The sequence below is a fragment of the Mauremys mutica genome, chromosome 12, assembly GCF_020497125.1.
Source record: "Mauremys mutica isolate MM-2020 ecotype Southern chromosome 12, ASM2049712v1, whole genome shotgun sequence".
Lineage (NCBI taxonomy): Eukaryota > Metazoa > Chordata > Testudines > Geoemydidae > Mauremys > Mauremys mutica.
Window position 1 is genome coordinate 30,456,487 of NC_059083.1, and position 26,209 is coordinate 30,482,695.

Below are 26,209 nucleotides of genomic sequence, written 5' to 3' on the forward strand. Positions count from 1 at the left end.
TAAGAAGGGTTTAATTCATAACCAGTTTCTTTATAACTATACTTCCTCTAGCAGAGGTGTGAAATTCACTCTAGTACTATTTGCTGCAAAGTGCATTAGATATCATATCATATCTCTTAAAGAACTGTGATATTTTGTAACTTTGTAATCAAACTGCTTTTAACATTTTACATTTACTTCTTGTTTTATTGGTTTTAAATAAAAGGTCTTGTTTGACTACACTTTGTCTCAGTCCTAATTCCTGTTATACCCCAATCTCCTTGTATTAAATTCTGTGAAGCCTGATTCAAGACGAACTTTTATCTTCTGATCACACATATTGGCGAGCCATATCCATATTATTAATATCTATTAATTATTACTAACACTCTTAATTAATTAGAAAATTAATTATTAAATAAAACTAAATTAAGTGGATAAATTCCACTGTCCCTACTAACCCTCCCCAAATCAGGCAACACCTTGGCACAGGCTGAGGAAGTTCTGAAGCCAGAGCTACATCCCTGTGACAATGGCCCCGTGTGTCTTGCCCACCGTGCAGAGTGTCAGAGGCCCAGATTTACATGGCCCACCTCCCTCTGTCTGTCATCCACCCCTCTCCCTCTTCCACCCGCCCTCACCAACCCCACTCCACTCCCAGCCCTCTCAGGAACATGCCTTGTGCCTGCAGCTGCTGGGGAGGAGGCATAAGAGGCTCCTGTACTGGAGGGATCCCTCACCATGGGGGAGGGGATTTCTCCTTCCCTCCAGCCCATTTGGACCAGACTAGCTGCCTTATGGGACCAGAGCCCAGTGATGGGCTGGATCCAGCTCTAACAAATGGCTTTTCATTTAGGGTCTAGATTTTGGGTTCTGAGCTTTAGGCCCCTGGGGCCTGATTCTCAGAGGGGTTGGGCATCTGCAGCTCCACTGACTCCACCTCCAGCTGTGGAGGCTACATGGCTGTGGCGCACCTGCCCTGCAGCTCTCTAGTGGGGAGAGAGAAACCCAGGTGCCCCCAATTAGGCCATTTTGGGGTATTTGGGACTGAATGTTGTGACCTTTGGTAAATCATGAATTCATGTGAAAAGTCCTGATGCCTGGGCCCCTGCTACCTCTGCTCCATTTGTCTGCTTTCCACTAGTTATTAAGTTAAGTACTGAGAATTGGTACAAGGGTAATTTCCTATGCAGCAATTTGGACAGACCGAGATTGTGTGTTTGTACCGACTACTCAACTTTGGCCTGGTGAGCAGTTTGCTGGACATAAGGGAAATGTTGCCTTAAGGACGTTGTTATTAAGTGATGTGTCCATCAGTTGCTCTGTGGGACAAAGACGTTTTGACCACACGATGTGCTTAAGGACAACAGACACCCAAAACGTACAGGGCAGGAGCAATTAGCAAAGTCCAAAACCCCTATGCCGAGAACAGGATCAAAGTGCCCAATACTTAATCAGTGGCAATAAACCAATCACAAAAGAGAACAATAACATGAAAATAGCTTGTATAGCAAAAGCCCTGCCAATTAAAAAGTTCATGAATGTTTATTGTATGAGTTATATAAGATATTTAATATTTATACCAGTCCAAGATGATTGAAAAATCTAATAAATATATAATTTGGATCTGTAAAGAGGAATCTGAACTTCACAGGAAATTCCCTGTGACCCACCTATGCCGCAGAAGAAGGTAACTGGCCATTGCTTCTTTCAATATGTCTGTAATTTTTTACTTTAATAGTAATTGCAATGGCAAGGCATGTTTGTGGTACAAATAAAGGTTTGAATTAATCAACTGGAGTGTCTTGGACCCCAAGTATGTAGCATTCTCACTCAACAATTAAATAGATCCATCATCTAATTATCAACCAATTGGCTAGACCCATTCTATTCCCACAGTCTCAGCGGCACATCCCAATTTCCCCTCCTAGGTCCCTTCTCAGTACCTTTGAAATTCCTCAGAGTCTCCATGAGAGCAACAGTTTTCTGGGAGAAATCACTGAGTCTTAATTCTAACTTAGGAGAAATCTCCTCTGGCTGCTGGAACTTCCCCTTCGCAGACCTAGAGAGAAACAATTCCACATGGTTATATTTCATTTATTGACTCATTATAAATTCTTGCTAGTGAATCTCTGTTCTCATGGATCTGGAATTAGAATTCCTCTACTTCTCCCAGTCTCAGTGCAAGGCCGTGACAGTGAAACCTTCCCCCCAAAAGGTCCCATTATTATTATTCAGCTCTGGCCTCGAGAGACCAGCTCTGGTGACAAAAGGGGAAATGAGTCTCCATGGCCAATTAAATCCTTGGCCTCCATGCTCTCAGGGAGAGGAGCTTCCCAGGCGAAGTGTAGAAATCTGTCCACTAGGAACTAGACTGAAACATCAACTCCCCCCTCCCCAGCTCATTCCACACAGGTCTCCAAACAGCCTTCAGGTGGAGAAGAGTCTTGACCACTGCTGCCCTGGGCTGAATAGGGACCTGTGCCCCAGCAGTGACAGGCCCATATTCCATCCCTACAATCCTGAGGCAGCCAGTCCCCCAGGGACGTGACATCTCTAGGAAATACTTGAGGTCAGACCTTCCCACTGAATGGAGAATCCCAGAGTGAGAACCTCAGGATGAAGTTGATCAGAGAGATTTGTATCCAACATGTGACCTTCCCCACACATTTTGCTGTAGAGCCCTGGGGAGATGCAGTGCTAACATCACCACCAAGCCCTTTCCCAGCGTTGTGAAGTGTGAGTGGTAGTGAGAGAGAGACACGAACCTGCTCAAGGTGCTTTTAATATCCTACGAGAGAGAAACAAAAGAATTTCAGTCCAGTCTGACACACACGTGATTCCAGGGAAGGGATTTTGCAAATATGGGGAAGTGAGGCCCTGCCCTGGCCCCAGGGCCATGGATTCCTTGAGCTGATGGGGCTTTTCCATCTCTCATATCTCTGTGTCTGTGACTTTGCAAAGAATAGTAGTTATTCACCTGTCAGCAATGCACACACCAAGTTTACACCAGGGTCTCCGACTGCTGGACTCCAGTGCTTAGGATTCAGGAGCCCTCCCTTCCCTGTGTGTGGGTCTGGCATGTTTCTAATGACAGGTACCAGTTTCCAATTGTCCCTGGGGATGTTCAACCCATGCCCCCCTCCTACTCCAAACCTTCCCCCAGTGCCACCCCCCAGCCCAACTCTTCCTGCTCCCACTCTACCACCACCCTGCCTCTGCCCCACCTCCTCTCCTGAGCACAATCCCTCCCTGCTCCTTCCCCACAGCCTCTCCTTCACACAGCGGAACAGCTGATCACAGCAGGGAGGAGGAAGGAGTTGATCAGCAGGGCAGCCAGCACTGAGCAGAGGAAGCTGGCTGCCCTGGAGCACCCACCTCTGTTTCTTTATATATATGGAGATATTCCTATCTCATAGAGCTGGAAGGGACCCCGAAAGGTCATCAAGTCCAGCCACCTGCCTTCACTAGCAGGACCAAGTACTGATTTTGCCCTAGATCACTAAGTGGCCCCTGGGATTGAGCTCACAACCCTGGGTTTAGTAAGCCAATGCTCAAACCACTGAGCTATCCCATTCAGTCTCACCTGCAGAAATTCAGAAGCCAGCAAGTGACACTTCCCCTCCATCTCACTGATCAGCTCACTCAGATGGGAAATCTGCTCGGAGAGTTTACTGACATTTTCATTCTGGATCCTCACAATCTCCTCATCCAGCTTCTCCAGCTGGGCCAGCAGGAGTCGCTCTTGTTCCTCCAGGAACTGCCGCAGTCGCTGAAATTCAGACACAATCTTCTGCCTCTCGGTTTGTGTTTGTTTCTGTAAGAAAATAGGGCAAGGGCTGGTCAGAGACATGGATGGAGTCTGGGGCCTTTTCATGGAGAGCTGAGCTTGAAAATCCAAAGATTTCTGATGTTTGACTCTACCCTGTCTGTACTAGGCAGGGGATTCTCTCACACCGTCCCCTTTGGCCCCTGTATCCCTCTGAAAGGGATGTTTCTCTGTCAGTCATGGTCAGCATCTTCTGTTATTTATGGTCTCTGGAAATTCACACCCAGAGCAGCAGGAGGCAGGACTCAGCACTGCACTGACAGAGATGCCAGGGGAGAAAAGAGAAACAAACATTTAACAAAAAGACCAGACACAGCGGACAGCACTTCACGGGGACATTCAGTTCACTTGGGGAGGATTTTTGTGAAAGCCACAAGGGCTAGACATTAACTCATCCACTGAAATGGAAGCTTGGGGCTTGTCTACACATAGATCTAACCCAGCAATCCATGATCATGGAGACACACACAAGCCCACGTTCACCGAGGCTACAGAGAAATCTTCCTCCAAACAGACCTCCCACTGCCAGTCCCTTCAGGTTAACAACAACAGGCACCTACCAGATACTCCTGGCTTTTTGCCTCTCCAGTCGCTTTCAATCCCAGCAGCTTTTCTCTCTCTTCCCTCAGAGTCTTTAAATGGGCCTGGATTCTTTCCTGAAGAAACAAAAATGATTTGGGAGGTTTCATCTGAATAGTTGAGCGGTGCTTGGAAGTGGGTGTTTTTCCACCGAAAACCCAAGATGACTGTGGTTCTAATCGCTTTGTGACATCAGAACCACCAAGGAGATGAAACCTCATTAATAGAGACTGGGAGCGTGTCATATTCAGACATCAATTATCAATTCCAGTTCAGTCTTTTTAGTAATTAGACAGAGATCTCAATTATAACCAAGATTTGCTGGTATTTGTGAATTCATTAGTGGTACAGAGCATAACAGGACACTGGAGTCACATGGGGGCGAATCAATAAACCTGTGTTTGAAAAGGTTTATCGAAGAAAGTGATACAAATCCCAGAAGCCACCAGGGTTTAAATACAGGCTGGAATTTCATCCCTGAAGTCCCTGGTACTGCACTGGTTGGACCGAACTGGGCTAAGTACCAAGGCAAACGCCACAGGATGTCGGGAGGCCATTTGTCTGGTTGGAAGCTGCCGCAGTCCCAGTTTTGCGGAGCACTGTCCCTGTCCGGTAGGGACTCAGCACTGGACATGGCCTTGTCCAGGAAAAACGAGGGGGGAGGAGGAGACCAGGCCGGATTTGCATCTTGTGCGCCGTGATGCGGTGTCCCCCCACTGCCCCTGGTGGCTGGGCAGCTGTGGGGGCTCCAGCTCCAATCTTCTCCCCCACATCACCCGCAGGGACTTAGAGCCGCAGGGGCCCCCACAGCCCGGTGGCAGAGCAGAGCCGCGAGGTCACCCTGCCACCTGAGAACAGCCAGGAGCTGTTGGGTGCCCTCTCTGTTCACAGTGGCTTGGAGCTCCTGTTTGCCATGGGCATCAGGGGCACCACCACATTTAATGTTTAGGTGCCCTGCCATCCAGCGCCCTTCCACGCACAGACCCCCTCACTGCCCAGAGCCCCTCCACGAACGCTCCCAGAGACCCCCTCTCCCACACCCTGCCCCCTGGGCGCACTCACCAGCCCTGCTGGAAGGTGACTGTGTCCACCACTGGGCTGAGCGAGGAGCACTCCAGTAGGGTTGCATGGTGCTGTCTCCCGCTTAGCTGGCCCCACCCTCTGCCAGGACCCAGGAGCAGGACATTTAAGCCTGGTCTACACTACGCGTTTAAACCGGTTTTAGGAGCGTAAAACCGATTTAACACCACACCCGTCCACACTAAGAGGCCCTTTATATCGGTATAAAGGGCTCTTTAAACCGGTTTCTGTACTCCTCCCTAACGAGAGGAGTAGCGCTAATATCGGTATTACCATATCGGATTGTGGTTAGTGTGGCCGCAGATCAACGGTATTGGCCTCCGGGCGGTATCCCACAGTGCACCACTGACCGCTCTGGACAGCAATCTGAACTCGGATGCAGTGGCCAGGTAGACAGGAAAAGCCCCGCGAACTTTTGAATATTTCCTGTTTGCCCAGCGTGGAGCTCCGATCAGCACGGGTGGTGATGCAGTTAAAAATCAAAATAAAGAAAGAGCTCCCGCATGGACGATGCGGACGTGATTGCTGTAAGGGCAGGCAAATCTGTTCTATCAGCGCTCAAAATCATTTTTTAAATATCTCCAGACAGATGCCATAGCAGGGACTCAGCGCACTGCTGTGTGACAAGCGTAACGGAAAGCCAAAGAATCAAATGGACGCTCATGGACTGGAGGACTCAAGCTATCCCACAGTTCCTGCAGTCTCTGAAAAGCATTTGCATTCTTGGCTGAGCTCCAAATGCTTCTAGGGTCAAAAACAGTGTCCGCGGTGGGTCAGGGCATAGCTAGGCAATTTACGCACCCCCCCACCCACCCCCAGAAGTGAAAGGGAAAACAATCCTCTCTTGACTCTTTTACATGTCACCCTATCTTTACTGAATGGTGCAGATAGACGCGATGGTGCAGCACTCAACACCAACATCCTTGCTCCCCCTCCTCGCCATGGGTGGCTGATGGTATAATAAGACTGATACCCATTGTCATCATCAGCCTATTGGCACATGGGGCAGTGCAAAAGGACTGGTAACCATGCTGACTAGCATCTGTCAGGTCAATCAAGGGCACCTGGCCCTAATTTTTCCTGGTAGATGGTACAATATGGCTGATAACCATCATCATCATAGCAACAGGGGGCTGAGCTTCATCAGCCCCCACCCTTCATTGTAAATAAAAGATTCGATTGCCCCTGGACTAGCAGAGAGATGATGGGCTCCTTCATCCACACTCCTTAATGTCCTGCCTGGACTATCACTGCAGCTGGAGGCTTCCTTCCACTCATATCTCACTAACAAGTCGCTGTGTCTTATTCCTGCATTCTTTATTACTTCATCACACAAGTGGGGGGACAATGCTATGGTAGCCCAGGAAGGCTGGGGAAAAATGGAATGAACAGGTGGGGTTGTTGCAGGAGCACCCCCTGTGAATAGCATACAGGTCATAATCTATGCAGGATCTGACACAGAGCAGCTGTGCTCTCTGGTTCTCTGATACAGTGGTTCTCTAGTACACTTGCCCATATTCTAGGCAGGACTGATTCTATTTTTAGATACCAAAAAGGAGGGATTGACTCAGGAAGTCATTCCCAAATTTGGCTTTTGCACCCCTGGCTAAGAGCAGCCAGGGGCACTTATGACAGCAGCAAATGGAACAGTGCAAAAGGACTGGTAGCCACGATCATCTTATTACCAATTTATGGTATGGTAGATGGTACAATATGGCTGATAACCATCTCTGCTATCATGCAAAAGAAAAAGCATGCTGCTGTGTAGCGCTGCTGAATCGCCTCTGTGAGCGGCATCTAGTACACATATGGTGACAGTCACAAAAGGCGAAACAGGCTCCATGATTGCCATGCTATGGCATCTTCCAGGGCAATCCAGGGAAAAAAGGCATGAAATGCTTGTCTGCCGTTGCTTTCCCAGCGGAAGGAGTGACTCACGACATTTACCCAGAACCACCCGCGACAATTATTTTTGCCGTATCAGGCACTGGGATCTCAACCTGGAAATTCAAAGGGGCGGGGGAGGCTGCGGGAACTATGGGATAGCTACGGAATAGCTACCCACAGTGCAATGCTCCAGAAATCGATGCTAGCCTCGGACCGTGGACGCACACCACCGATTTAATGTGTTTAGTGTGGCCGCGCACACTCGATTTTATACAATCTGTTTTGTTAAACCGGTTTATGTAAATTCGGAATAATCCCGTAGTGTAGACGTACCCTTAGAATTTTTAGGTGCCCCTAGAATGACGATGCCCCATGGGAAATCCGGCCCTAGGAGGTGACTGAGGACGCAGGAGGACACCATTGGCGGGAGGCGGGGGCACCTCTATGCAAAGTGATGCAGGTGGGGGCACGCTGAGAAAGACGGGGGCATGCCCAAGTAGGCAGGTGTGGGGAAGTCCTGTCTTTTGGGGATGGATCTGTGGCCACCTGAATTAGACATGCAGGGTGGTATAAAGGACGGTTGGGGTTTGCCCCAGTGTTGTCCTAACCCCTTTCAGTGGCAATGCCCCCTGGGTAGGTCCCCCACTGTCCCATTCCCTAGTAAAGATCCCGGAAGCAGTGCATTCTGGGATATTACAAAACGCTTCATTTGGGACTGATGGAGCCACTGTGGCTGGTCCTTGCCCACGTAACCCCGCATGGAGCAGCACAGGAGTTCAGGATCCCAGTGAGAAACCTCCTCTCCCTGCTGGGCCTGCGACCTAATCAAGGAATCTCCCTCCTAATGGACAAACTTCTTCATGGGAGAGTTGTTGCTGAGTTGGCAGCGTGGCCCAGTGGTTAGGGCCCTGGACTGGGACAAGCGAAAGCTGGTTTCTCTGCTGAGCTCAGCCACTGACATGCTGCATAACCCTGGGTAACTCACTGCCCTGCTTTGTGCCTCAGTTTCCCTTCCCACCCTTTGTTTGTCTTGTCCATCTTGACTGTAAACTGCTCAGCACAGGCATTGTCCCTCGCTGTGTTTTGTGCAGAGCCCAGATCTCATCTGGGGTCTGTAAGGGCTACTGTGAGGCAAATACAGGTACTAATAATACGTTCTAAGATACAAATCAGTAAGAGCAAAAACCGTTTGTAACTTCCCCTTCTCTAGTCTGAAGGCAGCACTGTCACACAGGCCCACCTGCAGCTCTTCTGATGTAAATCTCACTGATTCTTAGCACCTTCCATTGCTAAAAAGTTCCCTCATTTCACAAGTGGAAGCTGGGTTTGAAAAGGGTTCAGGACCTCAGAGAAAAGTTTCCCGCTTCAGTTATCTTTAAAGATTTAAGTTTTCCCTTATTTGCCACACTGCCAGATCATTACTTTTGTTATGGCATCTCCCATACCATGAAGGCTTTACAGAGCCGAATGATGCGTTACACCTGTGACATGCAACTTTCAGCTAAATTAACCTGCAATTAAAATACAAAGTTATTGTCCATTAAACTTGACAGCAATTCCCTACCTTGTACTCCTGGGCAGCCTCCTCTAAGGGGACCACCGTGTGATCTCTGTGAGCCCGGGACAGATGGCAAACCAGACAGATCGAAGTTTGATCCTCTTCACAGAACAGTTTCAGAGTCTCCTGGTGTTCCCCACACACCCTCTGTCCTCCTGCTCCCTTTGCTGCCTGTAAATTTAGCCGTTTGGCTATTTCTACCATGTTTGCCAGCTGTCTGTTGGGCCTGAGGTTTCTCTGTTGCACAGTTTTTCTGCACTGAGGGCAGGAGGCGGCTGTATCGGATCCCTCCCAGCACTGGGTGATGCAGGCTCGGCAGAAATTGTGCCCACACTCTATAATCACAGGGTCCTTAAAATACTCCAGACAGATGGAGCATGTAGCTTCCTCCTGGAGACTTTCCAAGGGGCTCTCAGTGGCCATGGGTCCCTTTGGGCAGTGTCACAGGGTTAGTTTCACTTTCCTGAGCTCAGAAATATGCCCCTGGCCCCGCCTGCAGCAGCTGCTGGGTGTTTCCCTTCCTGGAACTGACTCAGGCTGTTTGCTGAGCTGGAGCCAGATCGCTGGTAACATTCCAACCCGGTGACAGGTTTCAGAGTAGCAGCCGTGTTAGTCTGTATCAGCAAAAATAACCGAGGAGTTCTTGTGGCACCTTAGAGACTAATAAATTTATTTGGGCATAAGCTTTTGTGTAAAATGTAGCAATAAGGCTCTGATCCTGCAATCAGCCCCCTGGACTGTTTTGGAGGGTCACTTGAGCTTCACATGGACATCAGCATGCGCCTGTCCTGATGAGCTGACAGAACTGTGTGTCTAAGGAGTGATATTTAGGCTTGGCAGAATTCATTTGATTTAATATAAGATTAATCTCGATAAGTAGTTTGTCTAGTTAAACTTTCACAGTTGCCAATTTTGATCAATTTAAATGTTCACAGTTGTGGGAAATTGTGGGGGGAGGGTCAGACAATATTTTAATCAGACAATAATTATTTAATGACAGTAAATGTGGAGATTCAAAACATTAACACTTTATAACTGTTAAAACACAAATTGTCAACATCATCTCTCAAAATATATTTGGTCAATCTCCTTATCTCAAACTCTAGTAAGTTCTCAAGCAGCATTTTTCTTACTGTGCCTATTTGTAAATTTCACTTATTATCAATGGAAATATTTTTTATCAGTTTGTGTGCGTCCAGTGGAATCAGCCTTTAGAGACATCTACTGATAAAGTCTAATCCTTCCAAGTCCAGGGATATTCAATCCACAGGCCAAAAATGTGGTTAAGTCGGAATGAATTTTTCCGAAAGCCTGTTTCTAACATACACTAAGGCTGCTCTGGCTCTGTGTAAATAGTGTTGCCAGCATTCATGATTTAATAATGAGTCTCGTGAACACAAGAATGGCCATACTGGGTCAGACCAATGTTCCATTTAGCCCAGTGTCCTGTCTTCTGACAGTAGCCAAAGCCAGGTGCCCTAGAGGGAATGAACAAAACAGGTAATCATCACGTGATCCGTCCCCTGTCGCCCACAACCAGCCTCTGGCCAACACTTCAGGGACACTTCAGAGCATGGTTTTGCCTGATATTTGGTGTGTTTGTTAAAGCCCCAGCTCCTGGAAGCATGTGATGAAGTGAGACTCTTGGCTTCCATTTCCTAAACAAAGCAAGTTTCTGGTTCTCTTGGTTGCAAAGGAAAACTTAAAATGTGATCTGTGTGCAGCAGAAAAGGCTGAGAAGCCAAAAGACAAATCGAAAGAACTCAACATTTATTATCATGTTTATTTTTATGTCTCATAAAAGGCATCACATCATTTTGGGGGCACTGGACCCGCCCCATTTAATCCCACAGATCTGTACAAACTGGTCCCTGCTGCTGCTTCTCCCCAAGCGCCCAAACCCTGATTGATTCACACTGTGTCCCTGCATCCCCACCTGCGCCTGTCCCAGCCTGGCTGTTAGTTCTGCCTCCTGCCCAGCCCCCACATCAGCCCTTCAGGGCCCCTCTGCAGCACCAGGGGTTCTTCCCCCTCCCATCTTTGAGACTGCATGAAAGAGGAGGGTCTTCCACAGGTCATAGAGATGAGGTGCCAGGAGCTGGGTAAACAGGAGTCCTCCAAGGTCATAGAGACTGGGTTGTGTGAGGTTAAAAAGGCTGATGTCTGGTTCCCCAATGAGATATTCCTGCCCGGCCCTGCTCAGGGACACAGGCTGAGCCCGGATCCCAGCCAAACCCAGAGCCAGGGTCGGATTCTCTCCCCAGGGATGGAGCCCGGCGGGAAAGTGAAGATCGGGGCCTCAGCACCAGCATCGATAAATGTCACCTGCCCCCGGTCACAGTCCAGACAAACCCGGATCCTGCTGGGGGCCCTGCTCAGGGGCAGGGGGGTCACAGGGGAGGTGAAAGCCCGGAGCTGACCCTCCCATAGCTCCACAGTCCAGATCCCCACCTCAGGGCGATGGCTGATCCATCCCTTCCTCCCCACAGACTCTCTGGCCACCCCCACAGCCCAGCCTGCCCCATCCCCCACCTCCACCTTCCAGCAATGTCTCCCCAAGGTGAATCCCTCACAGCCCAGCACACAGGCCCAACAGTCAAATCTCTCCGCGTTGTTGGGTAGATTCTGCCGTGTGTCTCCCCATTTCACACTTTTCCGATCCTCAGACAGGACGAGGTGGGGATGAGCCGTGTCTGGATCCAGAGTCACATGCGCTGGGGAGAGAGAATCAGAGCATTAGGGGCAGAGCTCAGCCCTGGGGGAGGCTGGGACAATTTTCACACTTCCCAGCAGCCCAGTTCTGGCTGAGATAGTCCTGGATCCCAGGGAGCTGCCTCTGTCTTGGGCACCTGAGACTGAGCAGGGACGTCACTGCAGTTCTTCAGTCAGTGTAATGGGACCCACTTCATTCATTTTTAATTTGCTTGCTGAAGCTTCAGCTCTCTGCTCTCTATCCTGGGGCTGCTCCATTCCCAGCATCAGACACAGCAAGGAAGGTTTTAGTGAGCAGGGAGCAGAGGAGGCAGGTACCAACTTTGAACCCCAGAGGGAAGCTCCCTCCCCTAAATGCAGCCTCCACTCCCCAGCCAGAGTAGGAAGAGCCAATTAAGAAAAGGGAAAAGGAAATGTCATTCGGTGGGGTAGCCCCATCCCCAACCTATAGAGAAGGGAGGAGCTGACAGCCTCGCAGGGAGTCTCCCCACTCCAGGAAGCAGTGAGCAGCTCCAATGGCGGAGCCCAGCCCTGCCCAGAGGAAAGGCAGGATGTTGCAGAAGAGTGATGGGGAGACCCCCTGCACTGGAGTAAAGCAGAGGTATATGTCAGCCCTACAGGCAGGGAGCTCTGTTCACAGGCTGCTCAGGGAGAATGTTTCTGTTCAGCAGCGTGGGCATGAACTCAGCACTAAGGTTGGTGTCAGGAGTGTTTGTGTGAGTTCCGCATGGGAGCGCCTCACTGTTCAGTGTGTTGTTTTTAGGGCTCTGTGTGTCATGGTCGGTATCGGTTTGGTTGGTAACTTTAGCTACAATCTCATGAAGACATTTTCTGATCATTTAAAAACAATCTCCAGCTGCAATCTCACCCTGTCTGAATGTTCCTAGGGATTCTCCTCTTTTTGTCTCTAGTGCAGACGGCAGAGTGTCTGGAGGGGGGAAGGAGAAAGGAGTTCAGGCTTTCATATTCAGCATCCCCACTTTCAACTCCTAGAACTGTGATTTAATTATGACAGAGAAACACCTCGAGAAGCACTCAGATATTTAATATAAAAAGGTCTGAAACCTATTTCCCCTCTCAATCAGGCATTTCTCAGCAACGGAGCCAGAATCCTTGCAGCCGGACCCAGGACAGATGCTCTGTAAGTGAGATTTATTTTTCCCCTCCTCATCCCCTCCCACCCTTCAGACTCCAGTTGGTTTCTCTCATTCACTTTCTGCCCTTTGCTGTAATCTAGACCCAGAGCCTGCAAAGACTTGGGAATAACACGGCTACCCCTCTGAAACCTTAAAGACATCAGACACCCAAAATGTACAGCCCAGGAGCAATTAGCAAAGTCCAAAACCCCAATGCAGAGAACAGGGTCAAAGTGACCTATACTTAATCCGTAGCAATAAACCAATAAAAAAAGAGACCAATAACATGAAAATAGCTTGTATAGCAAAAGCCCTGCCAAATAAAAAGATCATGAATGTTTATTGTACGGGTTATATAAAATACTTAATATTTGTAACAGTCAAAGATGATTGAAAAATCTAATAAATATGTAATTTGGATCTGTAAAGAGGAACCTGAACTTCACAGGAAATTCCCTGTGATGCAACTATGCCCCAGAAGAAGGTAACTGGCCAGTACATCTATAAGGTATGTCTGTAATTTCTTACTTGGGGTATGGCTACACTTACGGTTTGCAGCGCTGGTAGTTTGCAGCGCTGGTCATCCAGCTGTGCAGGGCCAGCGCTGCAGTGTGGCCACACTGACAGCTACCAGCGCTGCAGTGTGGCCACATTGGCAGCATTTCCAGCGCTGTACTGAGAGGTGCATTGTGGGCAGCTATCCCACAGAGCACCTCATCCCGTTTTGGCGCCGTTTTGGCGCTCAGTATTGTGGGAAGGGGAAGGAAGTGTGTGGGTCATTCCGCTTCCTGTTCCAACGCCCCGTGGTGCATCGCTTCACTTCCCAGCAATCTCAGTTTCGCCGTCCACGTTTCTTGCCATTGTGAGTTCAGCACGCTGTGAAATGGAGCCTGAGCTGCTGAGGAATTTGCTGCTGACTGTCGCCAGCACATCACGTTTGGCAGTTGAGCTACTCCTTCAGCTCCAAAGTGACAGTGAGGATTCCGATGATGATATGGATTTTCCTAAAGCGGGTGACATGAAATTGCTTGTGGCGGTAACGGAAATGCTCAGCACCGTGGAACGCCGCTTTTGGGCTCGTGAGACAAGCAGTGAGTGGTGGGATCACATTGTCATGGAAGTCTGGGATGACGAGCAGTGGCTGCAGAACTTTCGTATGAGAAAAGCCACTTTCATGGGACTGTGTGCTGAGCTCGCCCCCACCCTGCGGCGCAAGGACACAAGATTGAGAGCTGCCCTGACGGTGGAAAAGCGGGTGGCTATTGCAATGTGGAAGCTGGCAACTCCAGACAGCTACCGGTCGGTCGGGAACCAGTTTGGGGTGGGAAAGTCGACCGTTGGAATCGTGTTGATGCAAGTTTGCAGGGCCATTAATCGCATCCTGCTGAGGAGAACCGTGACTGTGGGGAACGTGCAGGACATTGTGGATGGCTTTTCAGAAATGGGTTTCCCTAACTGTGGAGGAGCAATAGATGGGACGCATATTCCTATTCTGGCACCACCCCACCTAGCCTACGAGTACATTAATCGCAAGGGGTATTTCTCTATGGTTCTCCAGGCGCTTGTGGATCACCGTGGGCGTTTCATTGATATTTACACAGGCTGGCCTGGAAAAGTGCATGATGCACGCATCTTTCGGAACAGTGGCCTGTTCAGGAAGATGCAGGAAGGTACATTTTTCCCAGACCGAAAGATCACAGTAAGGGACGTTGAAATGCCCATTGTGATCCTTGGGGACCCCGCTTACCCATTAATGCCTTGGCTCATGAAACCATATACAGGGAAGCTGAACAGGAGCCAGGACCGTTTCAACTACAGGCTGAGCCGATGCCGAATGACTGTGGAGTGTGCTTTTGGCCGTTTAAAAGCTCGCTGGAGATGTCTCTATGGGAAGCTAGATTTGGGGGAAAGCAGCATCCCCGCGGTTCTATCCGCGTGCTGTACCCTCCATAATATTTGTGAAGGGAAGGGTGAAGCATTCAGCCAGGCATGGACCAACGAGGTGCAAGTCCTGGAGGCTGAATTTGCACAGCCAGACAGCAGGGCTACTAGAGACGCCCACCACAGGGCAACAAGGATTAGGGATGCCTTGAGGGAGAAATTTGAGGCTGAAAGCCAACAGTAATGTTTTTTTGCCTTGACCAGGAGTGACGTGCACTGGTTACAGTGCTTTTCAGTGCCTGTGTTTTCCTTGATGTTTGTTACCTGTGTTTTCATTGGGGTTTGTTATCTTTCAGTTTATGCAATAATAAAAACTGATTCATAATCAAAGAAATCATTTATTTAAAAAAAATGAAGTACACGGGCAGGGGGGTTGGTTGTTGAACTGTACATTCATAGTTTCTCATATGTACTGCCAGGAGTGCTGTGCACTTCAGGATTGTACTGTTGCATGGTGATGGGGGTTGAGTGCAGAGGGTAAGGGTCGTAGTTCTCTGGGCTCATAGGTGACCGTACAGGTGTCGGGGGCAGCTGGTGATGGTGTAGGTAAGAACCTGGATGCTGGGGAACGGGACTTGGAGCTGACATTGGTGCATAGGGGAAAGAGGTTTGGGAGGGTGGGGGTTTGGCACGGTAGTGCTCTGCCTGCATTGCTACCATTGACTGCATACAGTCTGTTTGGCGCGCAATGAGGTTTATAAGCTGCCTCGTGGTTTTCTTCAGCGTCAACGCCTTTCTCCTGCTTTCTGTTTGCCTCCAGTGATGCATCTTTTCTCTCCATTCCTGCGCATTTTTATTCTCTGTTGCACACTGGTTCATAACTGCCTTCACCAGTTCTTCTTTGCTCTTGTTCGGTTTCCTCCTCAGGTTTTGCAGCTTTCTTTCAGTCACTGATAAGACTGGCCCAGGACTACTCAAGGTCACTGTAAAAAAACAGCAAATGATACATTTAAGAGAGCTTCCATTGTGTATAATCTGAAGTTATTTTAAAGTCTCACAAGCATTCCTCACACATTTCAGCAACTACTCGAGAATTCACAGCCTCCCAGAAATGGTAATGGAAATTAACCCTGGGCTTTCCTTCCGCGGTCTGCTCGAGCAGGGGGGGTGCTTTCTTAAACGCAGCACCTCCATCTCCCTCAGGAATTAACCCTGGGCTTTCCTTCCGCGGTCTGCTCGAGCAGGGGGGGTGCTTTCTTAAACGCAGCACCTCCATCTCCCTCAGGAATTAACCCTGGGCTTTCCTTCCGCGGTCTGCTCGAGCAGGGGGGGTGCTTTCTTAAACGCAGCACCTCCATCTCCCTCAGGAATTAACCCTGGGCTTTCCTTCCGCGGTCTGCTCGAGCAGGGGGGGTGCTTTCTTAAACGCAGCACCTCCATCTCCCTCAGGAATTAACCCTGGGCTTTCCTTCCGCGGTCTGCTCGAGCAGGGGGGGTGCTTTCTTAAACGCAGCACCTCCATCTCCCTCAGGAATTAACCCTGGGCTTTCCTTCCGCGGTCTGCTCGAGCAGGGGGGGTGCTTTCTTAAACGCAGCACCTCCATCTCCCTCAGGAATTAACCCTGGGCTTTCCTTCCGCGGTCTGCTCGAGCAGGGGGGGTGCTTTCTTAAACGCAGCACCTCCATCTCCCTCAGGAATTAACCCTGGGCTTTCCTTCCGCGGTCTGCTCGAGCAGGGTGCTTCTTGCTTCATGGCTAGACTGCCTGTTTCGGGGCTTTGTTAACCCTGGGGTTCCTGGGGTTCCTGCCTGCCGCGCTATGCAGTTGGGGAAACCAGCACTGAAACACTCCCTCCATTTCCCACAGGACTTAATACTGGAAGATATCTCCCTTCTGCGGGTTACCAAAGAAGCAAGGGAGGGTTTCCTACAACAATGCGGATTCCGCCCGGGTCCTTATGCAGCGTGCCTCTGTGCAAGCATGGTTCCCCCACCCGTCCTGGAACAGTGGCGCGGACGCGTTAGCCTGAATGGGACAGGGACCACAATGGCTCTCCCTTTAAACTTGGTCACGCGAATTGCCTATGCTCTTGCAGAAACTTTTGAAGAGATTACAGAGGCAGATTACTGCGACGTGATAGACCACATCAATGGGATATTCCATGTCTAGGCATGCAGGCATGCAGCCATACCATCCCCCCGAATCTCCCCAAACCTTTGCATTGCAATAAAAGCTGCTTACCTGGGACCTGCTCCTGTGATTCTTCTGCACCAAGTTCCAGGGGCTGCGACTGGCTAGCTTCCTCCTGGCTTGAGAAGAGCTCCTGACTGCATGCCTCCTCCGGGCTGGCTTCCCCCACCACAGTAGCCTCACTGTCTGCCTCCCCCTCCCCCTCCCCCTCCTCTACCGGCTCTGAACTGTCCATCGTGGTCCTTGGATTTACAGAGGGGTCACCCCCATAAATCGCATCCAGCTCCTTGTAAAAGCGGCAGGTCGTGGGGGCACTGCCGGATCTGCGGTTTCCCTCGCGTGCTTTGCAATAGGCACTCCGCAGCTCCTTTACTTTTACCCTGCACTGCACCGCGTCACGCTCATGGCCCCTTTCCATCATGGCTCTCGATACCTGGGCAAAGGTATCATAATTCTTACGGCTAGAGCGCAGCTGTGCCTGCACAGATTCCTCCCCCCAAACACTGATGAGGTCCATCAGCTCGCCATTGCTCCATGCTGGGGCTCGTTTGCCACGTGGAGGCATGGTCACCTGTAAAGATTCACTGATTGCATTCCATACCTGGCTGAGCAAACAGGAAGGGGATTTTTAAAATTCCCGGGGCATTTAAAGGGCGGGTCACCTGAGGCCAGGGAAGTAGAGTCTGACCTGATGAGCAGAGTGGCTGAACAGGCATTCTGGGATACATCCTTATACCCTGGAGGCCAATCACAGCGCTGGTGTGTGGCCACACTTGATGACCAGCGCTGCAGCACCAGCGCTGGAATCCTTATTCCCCATGCCGAGAGGGGTGTTCGGCCAGCGCTGCAGCCAGGGAGTTGCAGCGCTGGAAGTGCCTTGCAGGTGTGGCCACTTACTAATTGCAGCGCTGGTGGAGGCTTTCCAGCGCTGCAAATCGCCAGTGTAGCCATACCCTTGAATAGTAATTGCAATGGCAAGGCATGCTTGTGGTACAAATAAAAGTTTGGATTAGTCAACTGGAGTTTCTTGGACCCCAAGTATGTGTCATTATCACCCAACAATTAAATAGATCCATCATCTAATTATCAACCAATTGGCCAGACCCATTCTATTCCCACAGTCTCAGCGGCTCATCCCAATTTCCCCTCCTAGGTCCCTTCTCAGTACCTTTGAACTTCCTGAGAGTCTCCATTAAAGCAACAGTTTTCTGGGACAAATCACTGAGTCTTAATTCTAACTTAGGAGAAATCTCCTCTGGCTGCTGGAACTTCCCCTTCCCAGATCTAGAGAGAAACAATTCGACACAGTTATATTTCATTTATTGACTCATAAATTCTGGCTACTGACTTACTGTTCTAATGGGTCTAGAATTAGAATTCCTCTACTTCTCCCAGCTTCAGAGCAAGGCCATGGCAGTGAACCCTTTCTGCCCCCCACAAAGGACCCATTATTATCCTTCTGCTCTGGCCTGGAGAGATCAGCTCTGGGGACAAAGGGGAATTGAGTCTCCATGGCCAATTCACTCCTTGGCCGCCATGCTCTGAGGGATAGGAGGTTCCCAGATGAAGTGTAGAAATCTGTCCACTAGGAACTAGACTGAGACACCAACTCTCCCCTCCCCAGCTCATTCCACACAGGCCTCCAAACAGTCCTCAGGTGGGAAAGACTCTTGACCACTGCTGCCCTGGGTTGAATAGTGACCAGTGCCCCAGCAGTGACAGGCCCATATTCCATCCTCACAATCCTCAGGCAGCCAGTCCTCCAGGGATCTGACATTTCTAGGAAATACTTGAGGTCAGTCCTTCCCACAGAATGGAGAATTCCAGAGTCTTCTATAAAAGGGTGAGAACCTCAGGATGAAGTTGATCAGAGAGATTTGTATCCAAAATATGACCTTCTCCACACATTTTTCTGTAGGAGCCCTGGGTGGTAACATCATCTCCAAGCTCTTTCCCAGCATTGTGAAGTGTGAAGGGGAGTAAGAGAGAGACACGTACCTGCTCCAAGTGCTTCTGACATCCTAGAGGAGAGAAATAGAGAGAGGGAATTTCTGTCCCACCTGACACACTTTGAATTCCAGAAGAAGAGATATAGCAACTATGGGGAAAAGAGGCTGTGATCTGGCCCCAGGACCATGCATTTGCTGAGCTAATGAGGCTTTTCCACCTTTTACATCACAGTGTCTGTAACTTTTCAGAAATGATAGTCATTCACATCTCTGCAATACACATTGAGTTACGTGGTGATCTCTGACTGCTAGACTCCCGTGCCCATGTTTTAGGAGCAGTCTTGTCTCTGTGTTGGGATCTGGAGTATTTCTCACTCAGGGCTTGGCTACACTTACAAATTTGCTTTCTCCCAGCGCTGGCGCTTTGACTACACTTAGCGCTTCAAAGCGCTGCCGCGGCAGCGCTGCCGCGGCAGCGCTTTGAAGTGTAAGTGTAGCCAAAGCCTCAGTCTCACCTGCAACAATTCAGTCACTGGCTTCTGACACTTACCCTCCATCTCACTGATCAGGTTACCAAGACGGGAAATTTCCTCAGATACTTCACTGACACTTTCATTCTGTATCTTCACTATCTCCTTGTCCAGCTTCTCCAGCTGAGCCAGCAAGAGTCGCTCTTGTTCCTCCAGGAACTGCCGCAATTGCTGAAATTCAGATATGATCTTCTGCCTCTCGGTTTGTGCTTGTTTCTGTGAAGGAAAATAGGGAAAGGGCTGGTCAGGGACATGGGTGGAGCCTGGGGTATGTTGGAGTGTGTTGGAGGAAGAATTTTTTTCCAAATTCTAAGTCATCTGATTCTGAACAATATCCTGAGAGAATTATCTCACACCTTTCCATTTGGCCCCAGAATCTCATAACGGGACGTTCCCATGTCTGACATGGCCTGGATAGTCCGTTATCAATGGCTTTAGAGTTGGAGATCCAAAGTAGCGGGACGTGAAAATAAGAAAATACTAAGGACTGTAAAACAACACATCTGGACAACACCCTCAGGCATAAAAGGTGAATGACAGGAATGGAGAGATTGTCAGAGCACAATGGGACTGCAAGCCAGAAATGAGCAGAGGGATAATTGTTCAGTCAAGAAATGAAGACTTCACAGCCAGAGATACATGTTTCTATTAAAGCTGTAACTCAAAACAGTAAACAAAGATTGCACAAGGGGATTCCTCAAGTTTAATTGAACATCCCCCAAACTCTGAGCTAACAGACAATGAAAACTGAAACTGAAGCGTGAATGTGTAACAGTGAGGGTTTGTTTTAGTGCACTGGATTTTCTAATTCAAAATTATGTTATTTCATGAATGTAAATTGTTTCCTATGAAGAGAGTGTAATTAAGCTAACAGTAGTAAATATACAATAGATAAGAATAATAGTTACAGTAGTTTATGGCAGCGGGTTTCAACCTGTGGTCTGTACAGACAATGGATTTCCAAAGGGGTCTCTGCACCCCCAGTTCAAAATTATCAAATGCAAAAAGGTTGAAACCCACTGGTTTATGGTGTAGGCCTAATAGTAATTCCTGCTAAAACAACTAATTTTGATTTACTTGTGATTATTCCCCACTTAACGGATTTCTGCTTTACCCGCCCCCACGGATTGAGATAAAATGTAATTGAGCCTCTAGATTGCCCTGCCTCTCGTTATTGCTCTGATTCAGAACGCCCCTCCATCCGGCTCATTACAAATGCAAGTTAATAATGACGGGCCCCTACCAGATATTCCAGGCTTCTCTTCTCTTCTCTCACTTTCAATCCCAGCAGCTTTTCTCTCTCTTCCCTCAGCATCTTCAAATGGGCCTGAATCTTTTCCTGAAGAAACAGAAACTGAGTTGAGTGGTGTTATTGTTAGGCGTGAGAGTGTGAGTGGGAGGGGGAGCTTTTCCAACACAAACACTCTACTGATGAGTGGAGAACCCAGTAGCTTTACGATATCCGTGATACCAAGGAATTGCAGTCATATTAATGGACACTGGAAGTGTTTCATTTTCAGACTCTTTGAAATTGTTTGACCTTTTTTCCTCATTGATTTATACCAACATGACACTGGCATCACATGCTTGGATTTTTATTTCACTGTGAAATATTCTGTTTTTGAGGAGGCTTAACAAACAAAGTAATAGAAATCCCAGAAACCTCCAGGGCTTGAAATATGGTCTGGGATTCTCAAAAGAGCCCAATTTCCACTGAATTTCAGACCTGGACCCCTGGGGACTGGACTGGGTGGATAGAATTGGCTTGGGCATTAGGGCAAACCACATTCGATGTTTTCATTGTTGTCAAGAACAGTCGGGGTTTGCCCTGGTTCTGTCCCTGACCCTTACAGAGGCAGGGCTGCCTGGGTACCTGTTCCCCAGCTCAGCACCCAGAAGCAGTGAGTTCTAGAGATTTCAAAATGCCGCATTGTGGGAGAGCAGTGTAAAGATTAATGGAACCAGTTTGGCTGGTTCTTCAGCCTGACCCTGGTGACCACCGCCCAGGGGTTAGTGTTGCTAAAACCCAGTCTAATCCCCATCATAAGTGCTGTCTTCTTATGGTGCCGGTGGGTGCTTCACCCCCCTCTGCCTCCGGCCCAGCCCTGACTCCACCCCTGCCTCACCCCCACCCAACGCCATTCCAACCCCCTCCACAAAGTCCCTGCCCCAACTCCCCCCACGCCCTATTCAACTCCTTCCCAAATCCCCGCCTCCTCTCCTGAGTGCACTACATTCCCACTCCTCCCCCACATCCCTCCTGGAGCTTGCTACAGCTGTTTGGTGATGGCCAGGTGGGAGGTGCTGGGAGGTAGGTGGAGGAGCGGGGACGCAGCATGCTCAGGGGAGGAGGAGGAGGCGGGGGGCGGGGAGCTTGCCTGCCAGTGGGTGCAGAGCACCCACTAATTTTTCCCCGTGGGTCCTCCAGCCCTGGAGCACCCATGGAGTCGGCGCCTATGATCCCCATGGTATTTGGTATGGACCTGCACTGTCTGGAGCCCTTTTGTGTGAGGACTCAAGGTGCTCAGAGTCCACATGGTGTTTAGAACAGTGATCTCCTCTAGTGCAGGCCGGCAGCATCTCAGTTTAACCCCTCATGGAGCAGCACAGGAGTTCAGAATCCCAGTGGAAAATATCATCTCCCTGCAGGGCCTGCCACCTTTATCAAGGCATCCTTCCCTCCTAATGGCCTTTCTTAATTATTGCTCAGTCAGGACACAGCGATAGCTGATTACTCCCAGTTCTGGGTGATGCAGGTTTGGCAGAAAATGTTCCCACTCTCCAGAGTGACAGGTTCTCTGAAATAATCCAGACAGATGGGACAAATAGGTTCATGCTGGAACTTTTTCACAGGCTCCCTCTGTGGAGAGCTGGACTCAGCCCTGCGGGACAGAAGCTACCACTCCCGTCCCCACACGGCTGCCCCTCCGCACCAAGCCCACAACCCATCTACAACTTCCCACAACTCACTGGTGGGTCACAAGCCACCATTTGGGAAATAGCACCCAAGGGGGTCTCGACTCCCTGACCCTGATTCTGAAATTCCTGCCAAGCTCACAGGAGGGAGAGGAGACTGAACCATGGACTCCCCCTCGTGCCTGCTACCACTCCATCACCTAAAACATTCCCCATAGAAAAGTACAGGCACCTAAGTCTGCACCATGGAAAATGGACAGCTTTGAAATATGGAATGGTGGCCACCCATGATGACATATTGCGATTGCCAGTGTATGCAAACAGCACCCTCTTTATGTGTCCCCCACGCCCAGCCCTGGTTCTTTCTTTATCCGCCTGCTGAATGTTGTCTTCATTAGACTGTGACTGTGGGCTCTTTGCCTGACTTGGAACTGGGGACATATGTGTACCTGGTAGTGTGGGCCCCTTCTGAGGGCACTTAACACCACTTTGACCCCTCCTCTCTCCACTGTGCAATAACAGAACTAACTTTGACTCCACTAGGAGTCTTGTTACAGGCTGCAGAGCTGAAATCTCTGATACCTGGATCTAAGCATTAGACCTACCTTGGGCTAGTGGTGCACCAGCACTGAGGCTCCCCTGCTACCAGCTAAACTCACTGAGTGCTGAAGTTACTAAGAGTTGAGATCACTGAGAGATGTGTTAAGTTGGGGAGGCTGAAGACAAGTTGGTGAGTGGCTAGCAGGACGGCTAGCGGAGAGGCGCGGGAGAGCAGAGCGGACAGCAGGACGGCTAGTGGATTAAGTCCTGCTTTGAGCAGGGGGTAGGACTAGATGACCCCCTGAGGTCCCTTCCAACCCTGACATTCTATGATTCTATCTCTGTACAGTGCCTGGCACAACACAGGGCCCTAATCTCTCCCTGGGGCCCAGAGATGCCACTGCAATAGAAATCAGAACATTCTATTGATTACAAATTATTATTGTCATTATTAATGTCAAGATGGAAATCTTTATGGGCATATGGTTTCCACACTGAAATCTATGGCCAAAATCTCCAAATTGAAATCTGCAGGCCTAGGACTCTCTCCCTGTGGCCTCAGGAGACGTCGAAGAGGAACAATGCCGGTCATAGGGTGTCTGGCCCTATAAAGAGAGAGGGGTCTCAGCCCCACCTGTGATAAACCAGTTCTCCTCCCCAGGTGAGGACAATGAAGGAGCAGTGATTGGGAGAGAGGGGGGTTTCATGTAATCCAACCAGGCCTGAGATAGGTAAAACAGAGGCCTATGGAGGGCCAGAGGGACGAGGCCTTGGATTTTCTTCAGGGTGATACGGCCGACCTCCAGATTAGAAGACCTGGGAGTCACTGCTGGGAGAGCAGGGGTGTTACTGGCCACAGAAAAGCCTGTGTGGATTCTGTCTTCCCCGAATGTGTTGTGTTCCCCCTCCTCCCCCGTCCCTCCCAGTGCCTGCCACCATGAATCAGCTGTTTCACGGCAAGAAGCACTGGGAAGGTGGGGAGGGAAGTGGAGCCGCGACATGCTCCAGGGAGGAGGTGGAGGCGGAGTGGAGGTGAGGTGAGGTGGGTGCAGAGCACTCACCAATTTTTCCCCATGGGTGCTCCAGTCCCGGAACACCCACGGAGTCGGCACCTATGGTTGCAGATGGGAGCTCCATTCCTGTGCCCCCCCCCCCAAGTTTCATGAGGGTGGAGCTCCCTTCCTGTCTGTGTGAGGAGCTCTGCAGGAAAAGGTTGAAGAGGATGAGTGCCAACAGGACAGCCCCAGCTACTGCTCCCTCAGCCCCCAGAAGAGGGGGGGCACGGACATGGTGTTTATAGATTTGGGAGGTGGTGGAAGTGGGGAATGGCAGACAGAGAAGGGTGGGGTCCTTCAGCGCTCAGGACTTTGCGTATGGGGAGCAGGAGGGTGGCATGCAGGTTCATCAGTCCCCCTCACTCCAACATGTCAGCCTTAGGATGTTTATGGAGAGCCACACTTCTCCACCTGCATGAGCCTTGGGAGGATTCCCAGTTGCTGGGAAACCTCCCTAGGCCTGAAACCCCTTGTTCTCTCCAATGGAGCTCACTGAGAGGCTGTCTGAGGCTAAAGGAAATGCTAATGCTGGGTATCGGGGGTAGCCCTGTTACTCTGTATCTACAAAAACAAGGAGTCTGGTGGCACCTTAAAGACTAACAGATTTATTTGGGCATATAAGCTTTTGTGGGTAAAAACCTCACTTCTTCTAATACTGGGGGAAGGTGAGTTCCCCAAGGCTCTGGTTATAAAAATAACAATAGGTTATTTTCCTACCTTGAATTCTTCGGCAGCTTCCTCTGCAGGAATGACGGTGTGATCTCTGTGCTTCTTGGATCTGTCACACACCAGGCAGATGGGGATTTCGTCCTCTTTGCAGAACAGTTTTAGAGGCTCCTTGTGTTTCTCACACAGTCCCTCTGTTTCTGGTTCCCTCCCTGAGGACAACCTGAGTTCTCTGGCTGCTTCCACAACATTCCTGAGCTGCCTGTTCAGCCTGAGGTTCTTCTGGGGAAAAGTCACTCTGCACTGAGGGCAGGAGACGTTGGTAGCCAATCCCTCCCAGCACTGGGTGATGCAGGCTCTGCAGAAATTGTGATCACAGTCTAGAGACACCGGATCTTTAAAATACTCCAGACAGATGGAACAGGTCAGTTCATCCTGGAGCGTTTTTGCTGGATTCGCAGCAGCCATGACCTCTAGTGCAGGAAAGCGACAAGAGAGGAGTTTAGTTTCACTTTCTTTTTCTCAGAAATGGGCTGATTGAACTTTGTACCATTAGGCGTTTCCTTTCTGGGTGTGGTCTCATGTGATTTCTTCTCTGGGGACTGTAAAGAGCCTTTGAATGAAGTGTGATGAGTCCAAATTGTCATCAGCTCCTCTGAAACATGTGCCAGGCCCCAAACTTTGGACTAGTCCCTTGGCTCAAAAAGGGGTAACAAGCGACTGGGGGTTTCACTGCCTGACATGAGGATCTGATGGGGCAGCCTGGCAAGGAGGGTGAGAATCCCAGCTGTCGACTCCTACTGCCTGTTTCCTACCTGGCCTTCAGCCTCCTTAGGACCCGTATCTCTCTGGTGCTTGTGTAACCCACTGGGGTGTGTGTGTGGAGCTGGTACAGTTACAAAGGGTTGAATATTTAGCATAAACTGGGGCAGCCTGTGCTTTTAGCTCTAGGGATCCCTGGTTCAGTGCTGGGTGCGCTGGCCAAGAGAGCAGCCGTCACCTCTGTTCTTAGCCTGGCGGCTCCTGCTTCTGTTTCCCTGCACAGTCTGCCCAGCTCCCGGGGACTCCTGGCTCTCTGTAGATGGCAGCAGATGGGAGGGGAGCTGGGGGTGGGGCTCCTGCGCTGTACAGAGGATGGGCTAACCAGAGCTCTCCTGTCCCCAAGGCTCTCAGGCCACTTGTTCAGCCTGGCTGCAGGAGGGGATCTGGAGACAGACAGAGGGGGCCTGGGAGAGTCTGGGGTGGCAGCCACCTGGGAACAGAAATGGAAATCCAGCTGTGGTGAGAAAGGAACGCTTGCCAGGGATGTGGCTGGTTACAAGGGCTGTCATGCAGTGGGGTACAATTTTGAAGACTCTTTAATGCAGTGCACTTGGGAATTCCTACATTCCTGCAGCTGGATGCTGTGAGCTGAAATTATTTTCTTACAGGCAAAGGCTGACACTGCTCCTTGTTTTGCAGGAGAATGAATGGCTGGAGGTCAGGAGCCATCAGTCACATGCCTTCGTTCTGCTGCTGCTTCCTGCAGGGCCGCCCAGAGGGGGGGGGCAAAGGGGGCAATTTGCCCCGGGCCCCGGGCTCCGCAGGGGCCCCCAAGAGAACAGCGGAGGCTCCTGCCTCCGCCCCTCTCCTGGAGCCTCAGCGCATCAAGCGCCGAGTCTCCGCCGGGGCCCCTGAGCCCCGCCCCGCTCTGAGCCGCGTGGTGAGGGGGCGGGGCTGGGA

The 26,209-nt window shown here is 50.1% G+C and overlaps 2 protein-coding genes across 2 annotated transcripts in view; both read right to left on the reverse strand.

The window, feature by feature from the left end:
* The window catches only part of LOC123346103 (E3 ubiquitin-protein ligase TRIM39-like), a 701,805-nt gene extending 692,454 nt beyond the window's left edge, over nucleotides 1-9,351 (reverse strand). Inside the window, exons 1-5 of the mRNA XM_044983325.1 lie at nucleotides 8,919-9,351; nucleotides 4,369-4,464; nucleotides 3,566-3,796; nucleotides 2,748-2,770; nucleotides 1,926-2,041 (exon numbers count right to left, since the gene is read on the reverse strand). Of these exons, the coding sequence (XP_044839260.1) occupies nucleotides 1,926-2,041; nucleotides 2,748-2,770; nucleotides 3,566-3,796; nucleotides 4,369-4,464; nucleotides 8,919-9,335 (883 nt within the window). The 5' untranslated portion in view covers nucleotides 9,336-9,351. The remainder of the gene's footprint in view (nucleotides 1-1,925; nucleotides 2,042-2,747; nucleotides 2,771-3,565; nucleotides 3,797-4,368; nucleotides 4,465-8,918) is intronic.
* Nucleotides 9,352-11,055: 1,704 nt separating this feature from the next.
* Nucleotides 11,056-24,955, reverse strand: LOC123346108 (zinc finger protein RFP-like). The gene is made up of 7 exons (XM_044983330.1): nucleotides 24,539-24,955; nucleotides 20,554-20,649; nucleotides 19,296-19,526; nucleotides 18,830-18,852; nucleotides 18,000-18,115; nucleotides 12,493-12,552; nucleotides 11,056-11,626 (listed from the first exon to the last, which is right to left on the reverse strand). Exons 1-7 carry the CDS (start codon nucleotides 24,953-24,955, stop codon nucleotides 11,112-11,114), a joined length of 1,458 nt encoding a protein of 485 aa, XP_044839265.1. The 3' UTR covers nucleotides 11,056-11,111.
* Nucleotides 24,956-26,209: the final 1,254 nt, after the last annotated feature.

Coding starts and splice junctions, on each gene's coding strand:
- LOC123346108 (XM_044983330.1), bottom strand. CDS start 24,955: ATGGCTGCTGCGAATCCAGCAAAAACGCTCCAGGATGAACTGACCTGT. Junction 18,853..19,295: donor CAGTGACTGAATTGTTGCAG/GTGAGACTGAGG, acceptor TCTCTCCTCTAG/GATGTCAGAAGCACTTGGAG. Junction 11,627..12,492: donor CCTAGGAACATTCAGACAGG/GTGAGATTGCAG, acceptor CTCTCTCCCCAG/CGCATGTGACTCTGGATCCA.